This window comes from Artibeus jamaicensis, unplaced genomic scaffold, assembly GCF_021234435.1.
Source record: "Artibeus jamaicensis isolate MK-2021 breed Jamaican fruit bat unplaced genomic scaffold, CSHL_Jam_final contig_444, whole genome shotgun sequence".
NCBI classification, from domain to species: domain Eukaryota; kingdom Metazoa; phylum Chordata; class Mammalia; order Chiroptera; family Phyllostomidae; genus Artibeus; species Artibeus jamaicensis.
The window spans coordinates 8,428,946-8,445,832 of record NW_026521831.1 but is presented as its reverse complement, the minus strand read 5'-3'; the positions used below and the strand labels follow the sequence as shown (position 1 = coordinate 8,445,832).

At 47.1% G+C, this 16,887-nt stretch overlaps 1 protein-coding gene and 1 pseudogene across 1 annotated transcript in view; both read left to right on the top strand.

The window, feature by feature from the left end:
* Positions 1-15,618, top strand: part of GOLGA5 (golgin A5) — a 40,268-nt gene extending 24,650 nt beyond the window's left edge. The window contains exons 9-13 of the mRNA XM_037130250.2: positions 628-726; positions 5,767-5,992; positions 10,117-10,222; positions 13,845-13,908; positions 15,129-15,618. Coding sequence (XP_036986145.2) covers positions 628-726; positions 5,767-5,992; positions 10,117-10,222; positions 13,845-13,908; positions 15,129-15,209 — 576 coding nt within the window. The 3' untranslated portion in view covers positions 15,210-15,618. The remainder of the gene's footprint in view (positions 1-627; positions 727-5,766; positions 5,993-10,116; positions 10,223-13,844; positions 13,909-15,128) is intronic.
* LOC128627547 (Y-box-binding protein 1-like) lies at positions 10,519-13,838 on the top strand (annotated as a pseudogene).
* Positions 15,619-16,887: the final 1,269 nt, after the last annotated feature.

Genomic DNA, 16,887 nt, shown 5'->3' with positions numbered 1-16,887 from the left:
GTGCTCTAGTGCAGTGGTTAGTGAGTCCGGAGGTATTTCCTTGCCTTTCTCTCTCACTTGCTTTTATTGCTGACCATGCAAAAGAGGTACAAGATATTGCCTGTTACAAATAAGCACATGAAAAGCTGCTCAACGTCATTAATCATTAGGGAAATGCAAGTTGGAACCTCTGAGATAGCACTACACGCCCAGCTAGATTAGCTACATTTGAAGAGACTGACAGCGCTGTATGTCGGGAAGGATGTGGAAGAAGGGGAACGCTGTCCTGTTGCTGTAGGAATGCGAAGTGGTGCAGGCATTTTGAAAACAGTTCAGAAAACAATTTGCAGGTTTTCTTCCTTTAAGTTAGGCTTACACTTCTCATATGATCCAGCAGTGGTTCTAGAACAATGAAAACACACGACACGTAAAGACTTGTGCTTAGGCTTCCACATACCCAGTCACGCATCATGCTGAGCATGAACTTTCCATCAGACCCTCCGAGTCTGCTCGTTCACTCCTTCAGTGTACACTCAACACGTGTGGGCCGCGTGTCTGCTGGGAGTCAGGCACTGTTCAGGTGCTGGGGGTGGACTGGGGAGCGCTGTTTTAACTTCTGCTGTTTTAACTTTGTGCCTTGCTTTGTAGGAATTCCATTACATAGAAGAAGATATGTATCGAACAAAGAACACACTGCAAAGCAGAATTAAAGATCGAGAAGAAGAAATTCAAAAACTTAGGAATCAGGTATGCATCAGCTTTTACCGCTTGGGCAGAGACACCGTATAAAGCTGCTTTTTTCCCTAGAGAACACAGTGAGACCTTCTTTTTCCCTGTTTTCACCTGAGTTTTCTTGTTGCAGTAATAAGCTGCTATTTTCAGCCTGACACAGAATTTTCATCTGATGCCATCGGAGCCTGCATTTGTCGTTTCTATGGCTCGCTTCTCACGGCTCCGGGTGGCCAGAGTCACTCGAGGAGGCCAACACCTTGTGCCTTCTGGCTTCATTGGGGTTGTGCTGATGCCATTTTCATAAATGTGGTTTCTCTTTCCTAAGGAAAGTCCAATGAGAAATCTTCCTATTAACAATCGGTGGGTCTTTCATAAAGTCAGCAAGACCTCTTTTTAACTCTGGAAATGGAAAACATGCAGAAAAAAGCACAGGCCTAGGTTGACCAGTCTTTATCATTAACGGACAGAATCACGAGTTCGCGTGCGCTCTAGTTGTAGGTTGCCCCTTCTTACCTTCTCTTCAGATGATTGGCTTAATAAATAATGCACTCACTGATGATTTAAATAATGTGCCTAAAGATTGATTAGTTCTTCATTTTTTTAGTAAGCTAATGACTTAGTTTGGGCATGAAAAGTCTAATTTTGTTTTTTTAAGTTCTCAGACTTCATAGTAGTCCATAACTTAAGGTGTTTTACTCTGTTGTAATTTCAGAGCGAGGGACCGACTTGAGTCTTCCCTTCTCCTTTGCTCACATTTGGGAAATGCTGGCAGATGGTCAGATGACTTGCTAGCAGAAAGTCAAAGAAAAGAAAGGAGCGTGCCACCAGTTAGTTTAACCCCTAGATAAATATTCCAGTATTGATTGAATATTTATTAGGTGCCTACTCTGTGTAAGGAATTATGCCATTTTTGTTAACCAGAGCCTTGGCCGGTAGCTCAGGTGGTTGGAGCACAGTCCCCAAACACCAGGTTTGCAGGTTTGATCCCTGGTCTGGGCACATATACGAAGCAGCCAATGAATGCATTAATTAAATGGAACAACAAATAGATGATTCTTTCTTTCTCCCTCCCATGGCCTGTCTTCCTCTCTCTCTATATATAAAATCAAGCAATCAATAAATTTTAAAAATTTAAAAGATTTTATTTATTTTTTACATAGAAGGGAAGGGAGGGAGAACGCGAGGGAGAGAAACATTAATGTGTGAGAGAAAAAGAGAAATGACCAATTGCCTCTTGCACACCTCCAACTGGGGACTGGGCCTGCAACCCAGGCATATGCCTTGACTGGGAATCGAACCAGCGATCTTTTACTTTGCAGGATGAAACTCAACCAACTGAGCCACGCTGGTCAGGGTTAGAAGGAAAATATCTTGGTTAAAAAAAAAATTACACTGCCAGTTTTTTATTCTTTAAATACTATTGTATGGGACTAGATAAAAACATCCCTGGCTGGTGTGGCTCAGGCAATTGAGTGCTGGCCTTTGAATTACAAGGTCACAGGTTTGATTTCCAGTCCCGTCACATGCCAGGGTTGTAGACCAGGTCCTCAGCTGGGGGCGTGTAAGAGGCAAAACCGATCGATGTATCTCTCACACATCAATGTTTCTCTCCCCCTCTTTCTCCCTCCCTTTCCTTCTCTCTAAAAGTGAATATAAATAAAATCTTTTTAAAAAGTGGAAAAAGATGAACCTTGATCTTTATTCCCTATTTAGACTTGTAAAATTAACAAAAACTAATTTGGGAAACTAATTTGGGCTGGGGCTTGGCCTAAGTTCTAAAGCTTCTAGAAGAAAATATAGGAAGCTCCTCTGGCTGGTGTGGCTCAGTGGATTGAGTGCCGGCCTGTCAACCAAACCGTCACCAGTTTGATTCCCAGTCAGGGCACACGCCTGGGTTGTGGGCCAGGTCCCCAGTAGGGGGTGCATGAGAGGCAACCACACATTGATGTTTCTCTCCCTCTCTTCCTCCCTTTCCCTCTGTCTAAAAATAAATAAAATCCTTTTAAAAACAAATAGGAATCTTTCGCACTTTGAGGAAGACAGATTTTTTTAAGATGACATAAAAATATCATAGGAAAAAAAAGTCAAAATTGGACTTCGTGATAATTAAAATTTCTGCTCATCAAAAGACCCCATTAGGGAAATGAAAAGAGGTTGGACACAGTCTGGGGGCCGATATTTATAATACGTATGTCTGAGAAGGGATTCATAACCAGGAAGCAACTCTTACTACCATAATATATACAACTAATTTTTTTTTAGTTTATGGATTTGAGAGAGAGAAAAATTTGTAGTTCTGCTTATTTATGCATTCATTGGTTGATTTTTGTATGTGCCCTGACCGGGGATCAAATCCACAGACTTGGCGTGTGGGTGTGATGCTCTACCAAACTGAGCTGCCCAGTCAGGGCCTCACAACGAATTTTTTTTTTAATTGGCAAAATATCTTGGATAGACACTTGACAAAAGAATATTGAGCAGCCAAATAAGCACCTAATGAATAGGTGCTTAGAACCATCAGTCATCAGGGAAGTACAGAGTAAATCCTCCGTGAGAAACACCACTGCACATCCTCCATAATGGCCAAAGTCAAGGTCGGCAGTGCGCATTGTGGTGCGGTTAGAACCCTCCTTTTTGGAACACTGTTGCTGATTAGGTGAACACACATCTGACTTCTGATTCCATATATTCGCTCGGTACAAATGAAGCCTTATGTCCACAGGAAGACTTGCACAAAGGATGATTGTAATGGGTTTGTTCACAAACAGCCAAACCCGGAGATGACTAAAATGCCTGTCAGCAAGTAGTTGGGTAAACAGATTGCAGGCTACTCAGCAATAAAAAGAAACCAACTCCCGATACAACTATTTGGATAAGTCTTTTTTTTTAAAAAAAGCTACACAAAGTGTTCCTGTTCAGGTTTGCATTTATAAGAAATTCCAGAATAAGTAAAACAAAATTCTGGCGATAGAAATTAGAGCGGTGGTTGTCTGGGAGTGATGGGAATACTTTGTATTTTCATCTGGGTGTTGGTTACACAGTTACACATTTGTCCAAACTCACCGTGTGCTTAAGATCTGGGTATTCCACTTGTATGTAAATTTTACCTCAACCAACAAAATACTGAATTATTGCCCTGGATGGTGTGGCTCAGTTGGTCGGTGCATCGCCCTGTAACTAAAAGGTTGCTGGTTCGATTCCTGGTCAGGGCGCATGCCTGAGTTGCAGGGTTGCTCCCCAGACCAAGCACATATGGGAGGCAACTAATTGATGCTTCTGTCTAGCATCAGTACTTCCCTCCCTCCCTTCCTCTTTCTCTGAAAGCATTGAAAAAATGTCCTCGGGGGGAGGATAAAAAAAAGTGCTGAAGTATTGAGCTAGCCCATTAGGGGTTAACAGTATAATCTTAAAATTGAGCGTTCCTGTGTAATAGTAAGTACATCTTACTCAGGATCATTCCAGTCAGTAATATGTTGTGGCGCCAGCCTTGCATGTAATTTGTGGGCACACTGGAAGGAATTCAGAAGGAAGGAAGCTGAGTTAACTGCCTACTATATGGCAGATAGTATACTGAATGTATATAACTTCATTTAGTCATCACCTCCTTTGAGCAAGGAAACTGAAGCTCCGATTTGTAGTTTGCCCCACACTGTGGCTGGGACGTGGCAGAGCTGGGGGTTTAAACGTAGATGGATCTAGTAGCCTTTTCAAAACCGCGTCCTTGCAGGGAATGATACTTGCCCTCACAGAGCTTACAGTTCCATTGAGTAGGCAAAATCGACTCCTTTAAATGATGGTCTCAGAGTGACTGATAGATAACAAGACAATTAGTGGGACTCTTAAGAGAGGCCAAGGTCAGCCTGGACTAGAGTAGTTGGAAGGGGCTTCAGGGAAGAGGCTTCAATGGCAGGTAGAGCCTAGGTAAGAGGAGGGGACTGAATTTTCCAAATGGGGAAGAAGGTACGGACAGCAGAGCGGAAGCTGAATGGGGGAAATGGTGGCAGATTGGAACAAACAGAAGATGGAATGAAGGAGGTCAGAACCAACTGCCAGCCAGAACCTGCCAGGAGAATTCTCACTTAATACTGCGTCCCTAAGTACCCGGTGTAGCAGACACTGTTGCTCATGAGGAAACCGATTCGCAGAGGTGCAGCCATTTGTCCAAAGTCGGAGAGCTAGGAAATTGCAGATCAGGGATGAGGCCTCGGGGGGAGGGAGGGAGTGGTCTTTGCACACTGTTGGGTTACCCAGGTGGGAGAGTCTGGGCCGAGTCCCACGGATCAGTGCCTTCAGGTACTGGATCCACAGTGTTAGAGTCAGAAGTAAGGTTTATATCGCGTCTCAGTGCTCATGCACTTTTACAACGTACAGAACTAAAACAGAAGTCTCACAAAATAATACCCTGGCACTCTGATACATCCCATTCTATTTTTATTATTTTTGAGGATTTTATTTCTTTTTAGAGAGAGGGGAAGAGAGGGAGAAATAGGAATACATCAATGTGCGGTTGCCTCTCACACACCCCTTTAATGAGGACCTGGACCGCAACCCAGGCATGTGCCCTGACTGGGAACTGACTGAGCCACACCAGCCAGGGTCCATTCTAGTCTTTCTTTCTTTCTTTTTTTCTTTCTTTTTTTTTTTTTTTTAGATTTTATCTATTTAATTTTAGGGAGAGGGGAAGAGAGGGAGAGAAATAACAGTATGTGTTTGCCTCTCACACGCCCTCTACTGGGGACCTGGCCTGCAACCCAGGCACATGCTCTAGACTGGGAATCGAACCAGCGAGCCTTTGGTCCACAGGCCCACACTCAATCCACTGAGCTACACCAGCCAGGGCTCTATTCTATTTAAATTGCAGATTGTGAATCACCAGTTTGATACTGCGACTCACTAATTTAGTTTGGAAATCACTTCCGTAGACAACTAAAGAATCATTCTAGAGTTCTGAGAAATCAGTGGGTACCGGTTTACCTGTGGAGATACAGTCATGTGCTTTCTGTGTTGTGTGACTTTTGCTTCCTGTAATCATTTCACGAACGTGTTGCCTTTCAGCTCACCAATAAAACCTTGAGCAGCAGCAGTCAGTCTGAGTTAGAAGGCCGACTCCACCAGCTGACGGAGACCCTCATCCAGAAGCAGACCATGCTGGAGAGTCTCAGCACGGAGAAGAGCGCCCTGGTCTTCCAGCTGGAGCGGCTCGAGCAGCAGATGAAATCCGCCCCTGGAAGCGGCGGTGAAGGGCCTTCCATTAATATGTCGGGGATTGACACTGGTGAAGGTAAAAAAAGAACCTCAAATGGACATTTTGTTGCCTTAATTTCCTTAAGTATATTTTATTGATTATGCCATTATAGTTGTCCTGATTTTACTCCCTCAGGCACTCCCCACACCATTGTTCACGTCCGTGGGTCATGCATATAAGTTCTTTGGCTGCTCCATTTCCTACCTGTACTGTACACCCCCACGGCTGTTCTGTAACTGCCTGTTTGTACTTCTTAATCCCCTCACCTCCCATTCTCCCCCTCTGCCCTCCCATGTGGCAAACATCTGGTAACTAACTGCTTTTCTCTTGCTGCTTTTAAGATTCTCTCTTTATATTTAACCTTTGGCATTTTAATTATCACGTGTCTTCGTGTGAGCCTCTTTGCATCCGTCTTGTTTGGGACTCTCTGTGCTTCCTGGACTTGCATGTCTATTCCCTTCATCAAATTAAGGAAGTTTTCTTTCACTATTTTTTCAGGTGGATTTCCAATTTCTTGCTCTTTGTCTTCTCCTTCTGGCACCCCTATGATGAATGTTGGACCTCTTGACGTTGTCCTAGAGGCTGCTCACATTATCCTCATTTTTAAAAAATTCTTCACGTTGTTCTGTGTGGTGGTTTTTTGCTTTCTTGTGTTTCAAATCATTGATTTGATTCTCAGCTTTGTTTCCCTGTAAATTGTTCTTTTATTTCAGTTAGTATATCCTTTGTTTCTGACTGAGTCTTTTTTATGTTGCAAAGGTCCTTACTAAGTTCCTTGAGCATCCTTATAATCAGTGTTGTGAACTCTGCATCTGATGGATTGCTTATCTCCATTTGGTTTCGCTCTTTCTGGAGTTTTGATCTGTTCTTTCTTTAGGGCCACATTTCTCTGTCTCCTCATTTTGTCAGCCTTCCTGATTTGTTTCCGTGTATTAGGTAAAGTTGATTTGACTCTGTCTTGGCAGCATGGCCTGATGTAGTAGGTGTCCTGTAGGGGCAGTGGCACAGCCTCCCCTATCGCCCAAGCTGGGTACTCGAGGTGCACCCTTCATGAGCGCTGAGAACACCCTTCTCTTGTAGTTGAGCCTTGGTTGCTGTTGGCAGGTCAGTGGGAGGGATTTACCCAGGCCAGTCAGCTGCAAGGACTGGCTATGGCCACTGGCTACCAACCTCTGCCCTCCATGGAGGATCAGCTGTGCAGGGGCAGGGTGGTGGTGCTCTGACATGGTCTATAGCCGTCCACTGGATTTGAGGGCCCTGGAGTTTCCCAGGTGATGCAGTCCAAGGTCAGACCCCACCTGTGTTTTGCCCAGGGCCACCCTGCCTGAACTATAAAGCAATCTGAGATGGCTGCTCCTGTGCTGGGCTTGGAGATTCCCAGGTGAAGCCAAGCTGTAAATCTAATCTGGCTGCCTCTAGGGCTTACTGAATCCAGCTGTTGCTTCTTCGATATGCTTTAGGAGCCAAGATCAGCCAGTCTTGGAAAAGCAGTTTGTATAGACCTCAAAGTTGGGTGGGGCAGAGTCTCTGGGGATCTCCAAAGCAGGTCAGCATGAGCCGGTCGTTGGGGTCTCAGATATGGCACCAGTTTACCAGCCCTGTGGAGTGGAGTGTTTAGCTGAAGGACAATGGCCTCTGCTCGCCTTGTTGCCAGACACTTCAGTCTCTGGCATCCCCCCGTGTACCACTGGTGCCTTTCAAGCTGCTACCCCAGAGCTGGAGCTCAAAGGGAGTGAGAGGGGAGTCTGCATGTGGGTTCTTTAAGGGGAACTGCTCCAGCAGTTTCTTCTACTGACTCAATTCCTACTGGTTTTTGCAGCCAGAATTTGTGGGGACTTGTCTTCCTGGTACTGGAACCTGGGCTGGGATGGGCCTGATGTGAGTCTAGGACTCCTTGTTCCCAAGATATTTCTCCTGAATTTAATCCACATGGATGTTGGACCAGCCCGTTCTGCATCTGCCTCCCTCCTACCAGTCTGGACTGATGTGGTTAATTCCGTCGTTGTCAGACTTCCATTCAGCTTAATTTCTGATGGTTCTGAGTGATGGTGGCTCTGAATTTTAGTTGTGATTTTCATGTGGTTGTGCAAAGAGGCGAGCTGTGTCTGCCTATGCCACCATCTTTGTCTTAATTTCTTATCTTGCTAATTCAACATGATGTTGAGAAGTGAAAGAAAGACCATTTTTATTGGAAAGAAGTTTCATCCAAAGAAGCACCCACTGTCCTCCAGATTCGAGGACTGGGCCGTGTGCTCGCTGGTACAGTCGGTCATGAACTGGGCTGTGGAACACTGCTGCCTGTCACTGGTGCAGGACTGGGAGCAGTGTGGCCCGGGGACCGACAGTGTCGTCACTATAGGGGGACACGCAGCCGGGGGGGGGGGCTGACAAGGCAGGTGGTTCGGGAGAGGGGCCTTTCAGCAAGATTGGCTTGAAGTTCCATCGACCATCGTCCATCATTATGAACGTTAGAACTAATACAGTCACATAAGTATATCCATGCTCTATCATTTTAATAGTGGAATCTGCATTTCCAAGATACATATTCAAAATGGTTAAAAATTTTAACATAAGCTTCAACAGATTTAATCCTAGAAAATTCTTTGAGTTTTTCTTACATATGTTTATAGTCTGTTTTATTGATTTTAACTCTTCATATAAATACATTTCCACATTTTATACAATAATTTATATATTGCTTCATAGGACTCTATTGTGGAAATTCTATAATTTGTGTAATGAATTCCATGTAGTTGGGAATTTAGATTGTTGCCAGTTTTGTCAGTAATATAAGCAGTTCTGAGGAAAATATTTTCTGTACATCTTTTACTTTTTTAGTATAAATGATTAGCTATGGAATTGTTGGGTCAGGAGGTGTACACCTGAACACTTGGTTTTTGTTGCCCAAATCAGCGAATAATTAAGTGCCTAGTTAGTGCGAAGTCCTGTTTTAGGCGTTAAAGATAACAGTGGTCAACAACAGAGACCAGAGTCTGCGGCCTGCGGCTCTGACCCCTGCCGTCACCCCGGGAGGAGCGCAGGTGGTGTGTGTGCAGAGGAGGGAGGCGCCGGGTGCCAAGGGTGGAGACGGGGCTGCAATTTCGGGTGTCAGGAAGACCTCGTTGTGAAGACAGCACTTTACTAAGTCCCGTGGGAGGTAAGATGGTGGGCAGTGAGGACAGCTACAGGAAGTGTTCCAGGTAGAGAAAAGATCAGGTGCAAAGGCCCTGGGGCGGGAGGGTTGCTGGCCTGCTGCAGGAGTGGCGGGCAGGCCAGGCAGCTGGAGTAGACTGAGTGTGAGGGGCGGTGGGGGGCGGTTGGGGGCAGCGAGCTGAGGGACTTGGCGGAGGCTGTGAGGCCTGTGCACGGACTTTTCTCCTGAAGAAAGGGGGAAGCCAGCGGGGGCTCTGGAGACAGTGGCTGATGTGACCCGCATTTTAACAAGATACCTCTGGCTGCTATGTCGGAAGTAGTCCACAGAGAGCTACGCGTGGCAGCAGGGGACCAGGGAGGAGCCGTTGAATTCATGCATGTGAGAGAGGGCGGTGGTTCCGACCCGAGCGGGAACCGCAGGGGTTTATTTTAAAGGCAAGCTGACCCCTTTGCTGGCAGAAGGAGTTTGACAGAGAGAAAGGAGTCGAGGTCTTTGGCCTGAGCAGAAGGAAGGATCGAGAGTTCCGAGATGGGCAGAGTTGCGGGGGAGTGTGTTGGCGGCAGGGGCAGGGAATTGGTCCATGGCCCTGGCGCGCTGAGTCGGAGATGCCGTTAGACACCGTAGGGAGGTGGGACGCAGTTGGACGGGGCCGGAGGTGCCCTGGAGCCACCGGCCTTGTAGAAAGGGTGTCGGCCACCCTCTTACTGGTGCAGGAGTGAAGTGTCTGTTACTACTGACTGTTGGCGACCTTGGGTATTCATAAACTTTAATTTTTGCTAACTTCATAGAGAAATAATTTTCCTAGTTTTTAATTTTGGGGATATGGAAGTTTAAACCTTTTATAACCAAATTTATCTGTTACTTTCCGATTTTATCTTTGGCTGTAATATTTAGAAAGTTGGCCCTGAGAATTTCTCTCACCTGTAATACGCATATTCATCTGTAGTTTTGTTAGAAAGTTCATTTCGGTGTCTGTACATCAGTTCATTATTTTCTCGTTTGCCAGGCACTCGTCTGCGAAACGTCCCCGTTCTTTTTAACGATGCAGAGACCAACCTGGCCGGGGTGTACGGGAGAGTCCGCAAGGCTGCTAGTTCCATCGACCAGTTCAGGTGAGCCCTGCCAGTGGCGACCAGCGACGGACCCTCGGCTGCTTTAGTAACTTTTCCCAGTGGTTTCTGTCATTGTGAGTCCCATCAGATGGAGCTGATGTTTAAAGTGACATCTGCCTTTTTCCTTTCATGATATTTCAATGTCATGAAATATTTTATTGAATGATTAACGCTGATCATTTCTCTTTCTTCTGTAATAAACCATTTAGAAACTCATTACATTTCATTGAGAAAGTATCATGTACATGCATCCATTTGAATGTTTTATCTCATTACGTTGTTACGTAGAATCAAAGATGTTACTAATGAATAGTACTCATTGTAATTTCTTTATATTACATAAATGATACATAATTTGTCACATATATATGTAAATAAACTTTTTATACTAGCAGACATCCGTCTTATATAGAAAATGTTTTAAAGTTCGATCAGGAGCAAAGAGCAGACCCCAGAGAGCCCTGAGCAGCCCCACCATTGCCGCCAGCCGCGTCACCAGCACAGCCGGCCTCGGTCACCGTCCCCGCGGTTGTGAGCAGTGAGGCCAGGACCCAGCAGCCGCCCTCCTCGGCGCTGCTGACATCAAGCCAGGCACCACCGGCAGTGGCGCAGGGGGTGGCGGCCTCATATCGGTGGCACCTGCCTGCGGGGACAAGAAGGTCATCGCAAGGAAGGTTTGGGGAGGAGTAAAGTGATTCGGTGTAAGAGACAGAAGTCTCATCAACAGGGATGACACCAAGGAAGACGTATTTGTCCACCAGGTTGCCATAAAGAAGAACAGCTCCGGGAAGTACCCCCACGGTGTAGGGGATGGAGGGACTGGAGTCCGACGTGGTTGAAGGAGAAGGGTGCGGGAACAGCCAACGCCACGGGCCCTGGTGGGATTGCCGTGCAAGGCTGTAAAGACGCGGCAGACCGTAAGCATTATACCGTAAGCACTGTGGACGCTCTCCACGTCGCAGGCATCCTCCACGCAATTAGCAGCAGAATTACCAGGACAGTGAGGCTGGGGAAAAGACTGAGGGATGGAGAGTGCTCCTGAAGGCCCGGCCCAGCTGCACGGCCCTCCCTCCCTTCCTACGTGCGGAGGCCCCAGGGCGTCTACCACGGAGTTCCCATGCAGGGAGACCGGATGGAGGGTGTGACGACCGGGGTGCGGGAGAGCAGGGCAGACCAGTGAGACAGACTGTGTATCGGGGCCACACACTGCGGTTCCGCAGGGGCCCTCCTGGACGAAGACGGCATAGAGAGGACAGCAGCGGAGAAGATGAGGAAGCTTGAGATGAGACCCAAGGTCAGCAGCCACCTCAACGTTGGTACCACCGCAACTTCGGTTGCCATCACAGACGCCCAGAAAACCTTAAACCACAAGGTGGCAGAGAGACAAAAGCAGCTGATCCACCAGCTGGGGGTTCATCTGCTCCCGAGGCTGGGCAGGGCGGGGCTGAGTGGTGCCCGCTTGGAATCTACCGTCACCCGGTCTAGTTGTCCAACAAGGAGAAACGAACGTGAAGTTCCAGCAATGAGAAGTGACCAGGAGCCTGGGGCTGCAGACCTTCAACGCTCGCTCTTCGCCCACAGACCGATGACCTGACCTGTGTGCGCGAGCTGTGCGGCGTGGGGTTTTCATTGCTCTCACCCAGAGACCTCTCTGTTTGGTAGTGACCAGCATGTGGGGTTCTTGTTTTCTTTTGTTTTTTAAAAAGAAGCATGGTTTTGCTTAATGCATCCTTAAAGGTTTTTAAATTGTTTCATGTCTGGTCAAGTTGAGATGTTTAAGAACCTCATTTTTAAATTTGTAATAAAAGTTTACAACTCGATTTTTTTTTAAGTCAACAAACAGCAAGCAGCTGTCAATAAAAGTATTAAGTAGGGGAGGGAGGGAGGGAGGAACTGTTTCCAGTCTCTCGACCGCATCGCCATGGCTGCTCTTGGCAGCGTCACACCCCTCAGCCAAGCGGCCGGGCGTGGAGACGGCCCAGGGCCCGGGAGCCTGATGGCTGTCGCGCTGGGTGCTGCAGCTTTCGCACATGCAGGTCGCTGTGCGTTTCGGACCTGGAAACCTCTGCCCGACCGGGGCGGCCGACCTTCTGGCGTCTCTGCCCCCCTGAAAGAAGAGTTGTCCCGGGCCACACATTCAATACACAGACACTAATGAAAACTGATGGGGAAAAAAGACGTATTTGTCCACCAGGTTGCTTTTCAGTAACTTTACGATTTTGTGTTGGGCCGAATTCATAGCCGTCCTGGGCTGCATGAGGCCCGTGGGCTGCGCGTTGGACACCCCTGCCTAGACCAAGTAATCACAGAAGATTTCAGCCCCTAGCCTCTCATCCTACTGGGAAGGAGGATTTGAACAACAAACGAGTGGGGAAGAAGCCGGTCTTATCTTGGGTGGAAGCCGTCTGCTGGCAAGGCCACAATTGGAACAGCTCACAGGAGATTCAGGATTTTGAACCACCCAGTGAAAGTCGGGTCTCCGTACTTAGCAACCAAAATAAATGAAGCAAAAGACTTGCTAGAAGAAAGCACCAAACACTGATTGGTGCTCAAGGACTGCTCGGAAGGAAAAAGGAGGGGACTTAAAAAACAAAGTCCTGCCGACGCATTTACCCCAAACCACCACCGTCGTGATTTTTACACACATGCTAATGAGTATAGATAGTGTTTACTCCGCTGTGAAGTGGTGTCGAAATAGTAGATTAGGAAGCTGTCTTTAGTATCTTTTAAAAGAAAAGATGTTTTAAGTTTATTTATAGCCTTGATGAAGTTCATGTCTAAACATCCTACTAAACTCTTCTGTCTTTTAAGTGTGTATGATTAAACACAGTTTCGGTGAAACGTTGCATGAAAGAGCAACCTCTTCTTACCCTTTCTGCGTCAGATCAGAGCTGTGGGGTTAGAGACGAGGAGGAGGGTTTACTGCGCAAGGTGCCCGGAGCCATGGACACAGGACGCCATAGTTATCACCCCCAAATTAATATGCACGCCTGTCTTAACTATTTGTTCAACTTCCATAATAATTGTTAGAGAACCTGTATGTGAGGCATTGTGCTAGTGGCAACAGAAGCAGCAGAAAGATAGAGAAAAAAGGTGCATTTGCTTGTCCTGTGTCCATCTCGCCAGGGGAAAAGTGTTGAAGAGCCATGAGCCGCAAGGTCCTCATGTCGTACATCGCTCCTCACACTTCACAAGTGTTTACTCGAGTTTCTACAGTTTTGTGCCTTTTAGAAGCAAGGGTCCCTGCAAAAGCTTTCACGTTAGCAGTTTGCAGATTTACTCCAACCAGGCTCTTTCCTAATTGTGTTTTCACCCTTGTCTTGCGTTTTAGAACTTCTTCAGTTCTAAAGAAACTAAAGAAACACAATTTAGAGAGGGAGGGACCAGCTTGACAGCCAAACCCAAGTAATGGTAAAGGGTCTGTTTGCCTTGTAGTGTTTCTGTATGATTATTTCAGGTAAGTATTTAACAGTCTACTGTAAATGAATCTTTTGCACAGTGGCCGCAGGACTAGTATATAAGTAAGTGCAGTGTTAAGAAGCATTATCATAATCACCACAGCTGGGTCCGCCGTTCGTCTAACTCTCTTCTCTCCCCTCCACCCTCCCCTCTGTTTGTGCAGCATCCGTCTGGGAATTTTCCTCCGAAGATACCCCATCGCACGAGTGTTTGTGATCATATACATGGTACGTGAACCTGGTTAAAGAGACAACGCCGCGTTCGATTTGTCACTAGTTTCTTTAGCTGCTGATCTTTTTGACTAAGAGTTTAGCAATCAATTTTGGTAATTAAGTTTTTTTCCCTTAAAATATGCAAGTGAAGTTAACCATTTGCTATGTTTAAAACATAATTGCTCAAAGACTTTCCCTATAATAAAGTTAACTTCAGTGCAGCTTAAGTTACCTCCCTTTCTAAGCCCTTTTATGATAAAAATACAAGGCAAAACAATTAGCTTCATTTTTATCTTGATGTAAAGTTGCTGTGTTTTGCTTTATTTTCTAAAAAGATCTCAAGCTCGACTTACTCTTTTTTGGATTTCTTCGCTCTAATCCAGTGGTTACCCTGGTCGGGCCGCCCCTGCAAGTGGCCTGGGAGCCTAAAGACCCACTCAGTGCTCTGAATGGGGTGCTTAAAAGTGGTTGAGTCGAATTAAGCCAGGCACTTTTTTCTTCAAAAGAAATAAAAGCATACTTAGAAAGAAACTTCTCTGTGATCCACTAGAGGGTAGAGTTACTCTTTCAGATAAGGAGTTTTTAAGGAGAGGGGGGTGGAGAGGACGAAAGCCTCAGAAAGGATTCAGCATATGCCCGCGTCCAGGCCGACTTCCCAGGTGTTGGAGGCCAAGACGCGCGCAGTGTCCACAGCACGAGACCGGGCGTTGCTCACTGCTGAGGGGAAGGCCCTGGGAGGTGGGGCCTCCGGTCATTGTCACGCCCCCCCCCCCAGGGGATTAGTGGGACTGTGTCCCTGCAGGTCCCGTGCTGGGGCCCAGGTCACCTCCAAAACCGGACACCTTATTCCTGCCAGGCACGTCACCCCCTCTTCACCAGAGCATGGCCCAACCCTCTCCAAACACCAGCTGTAACTGCCCTTAAAAAGCCTTCCCAGCCACTTCATGTGTGTCTGGTACCTCTGACCTCCGCAGCGAGTGGAGGACCGTTCTCCTGGCTGAGCCACGTGTAGGGCCTCGTAACTGTTACCCGCCATCGACTGTACGTTGTCTCTTCGTCGGTGACCCAGTAACTGTCCCCCAGCCCCCAGAGTGTTGCAGACACAGTGCTAGCCGAGGGAGTACGGGACAAGTGAGACGTGGTTCCCGCCCCCCCACGCACCGCTCAGGAGGCCTGTGGTGAAGACAGAAACAGGAGTTACTGACTAATCCACAAGTTGCTTTGTCCTTCTGCAGGCTTTGCTTCACCTCTGGGTCATGATCGTTCTGCTGACATACACACCGGAAATGCACCACGACCAACCACATGGCAAATGAACCAGATCCTGCCGTTGCAGGATTGGTCACCGTTTTCCGGACGTGGGGTCTGCACAAAGGTCAAGTGCTAAAGTTCCTGAGGAAGGTGCACCAGATGGTTTTATCACGACAAGCTTTTAACTTTCTAAGTTATCAAGGACTCTGCTACTTAAATCAAGTCTGCCTCTGAATTTCCTTCCAATGGTGAGAGTTTCTAAGACAGACACTGTAACAAGTCAGTGCCGCTTTCCCAGGCCAGTGGTTCTGTGTGTGCGCATGTGCACGCACATGCATGCACACGCACACGGAGACACGGGGTCGCTCACCTCTGTGCAGACCAGCCTGTATGTTAGGTGACACTCGTTATGGGTGAAAATCAGGGAAATTAATTGTATTTAGTAATTTAAATAAAATGTTTGCTTTTTGATAATTCGGTCTGCTTTTGTATTTTCCTATGTTTAACTCTGCAAATAGATTTACGTTTTTACCTGTTAAAGGCCTGATTGGTATAATAACTCTTTTTATGAACACAAATAAAATGTACTGTGCATTTTTCTTTTTTAAAATGTTTTCCAGTCCCATTAAATAAGACCCTTCCAGTTATCTGGCCAGATGAGAGCCAGGCAGCGGCAGCTGACGTCACCCGTTCTCAGCGGCCTGCCGGGCCACAGTGTGCACTGTGTCCTCCCCACCTCACCCCCCAGGCCACCTCCCTCTGCGTCTCCCTGTCACTCACGCGGTCATTGTCTTCCTCTGCCTTCTCCCTCTCCAGCCTAGGCCTCCCGTCCATGGCGCAGACTCCCAGTGCCTGTCGTGTCTGGGAACCAGATTCGTTCTGGCGGCCTTTGCTCGCTCAGAACACTCTAGCGCAGAGTTACTCTCTGCTAAGAAACGTTCTGTTTGCGTTAAGTCCAATGCAACGTGCGTTTTGGCTTTCCTCTTTTCCTACACATCTGAATTCCTGTCCTGTCCTTGGTTCCTGGGGGTCTCTCTTCATATGTAATTAATATGCAGGGGGGGGAGTAGGTTTACAGATGCTCGTCAGGAAAACGATACAGGAATGAAGTACTACTACAAGAATGCACTCTGTGTTGTGCTCACTCACAACTGGAAACCTGCGTTCGCCTCACGTTGTGCGTAGCCCCCGGGCCATGCAAGGGCACCGCCCTCCCCGTCAGGAGTGTCTCGGAAGTGGCCCAGCCTCAGCTTCTGTTCTCAGGGACGTCTCCGCTCCGATGTCTGCCGACCCGTGACTTCAGTGACAGGTCGCTCAGAAGTTTGGGTACACCAGTAGATGTCCATGTTCCTTATTTTTCATAAGGAAGTTGAGTTGTAAAGTTCACCCTAGTGTGTCTGGGCTTTTTTCAACTTAGCGTGAGTGGAGAAGGCAGAGAGCACCGCACCGTCTAAAGTAGGTCCGCAGTATGGCGGACGGGCATAGGCGCGTCATGTATGTAAGTCGATAGGATTGACATCGCAGTTCTTAGGTGTGCTGGCCTCTCGGGGCCTGAGCTGCGAAGCCGGCTCTGACCTCGGACGGAGTAAAGAGTGTAGTCTTGCTAATATCCTTCAAAGGTTCTTTCCCCCCTCTCTTCTAATTTGGAAACATTTCTGGAAAATGATTAAAACCAGGTTACGTACTTAAAATGGAAAACAGCACGTGCTTCATCATGCGTCCCAGACTTCCTGTCTCCGCAGG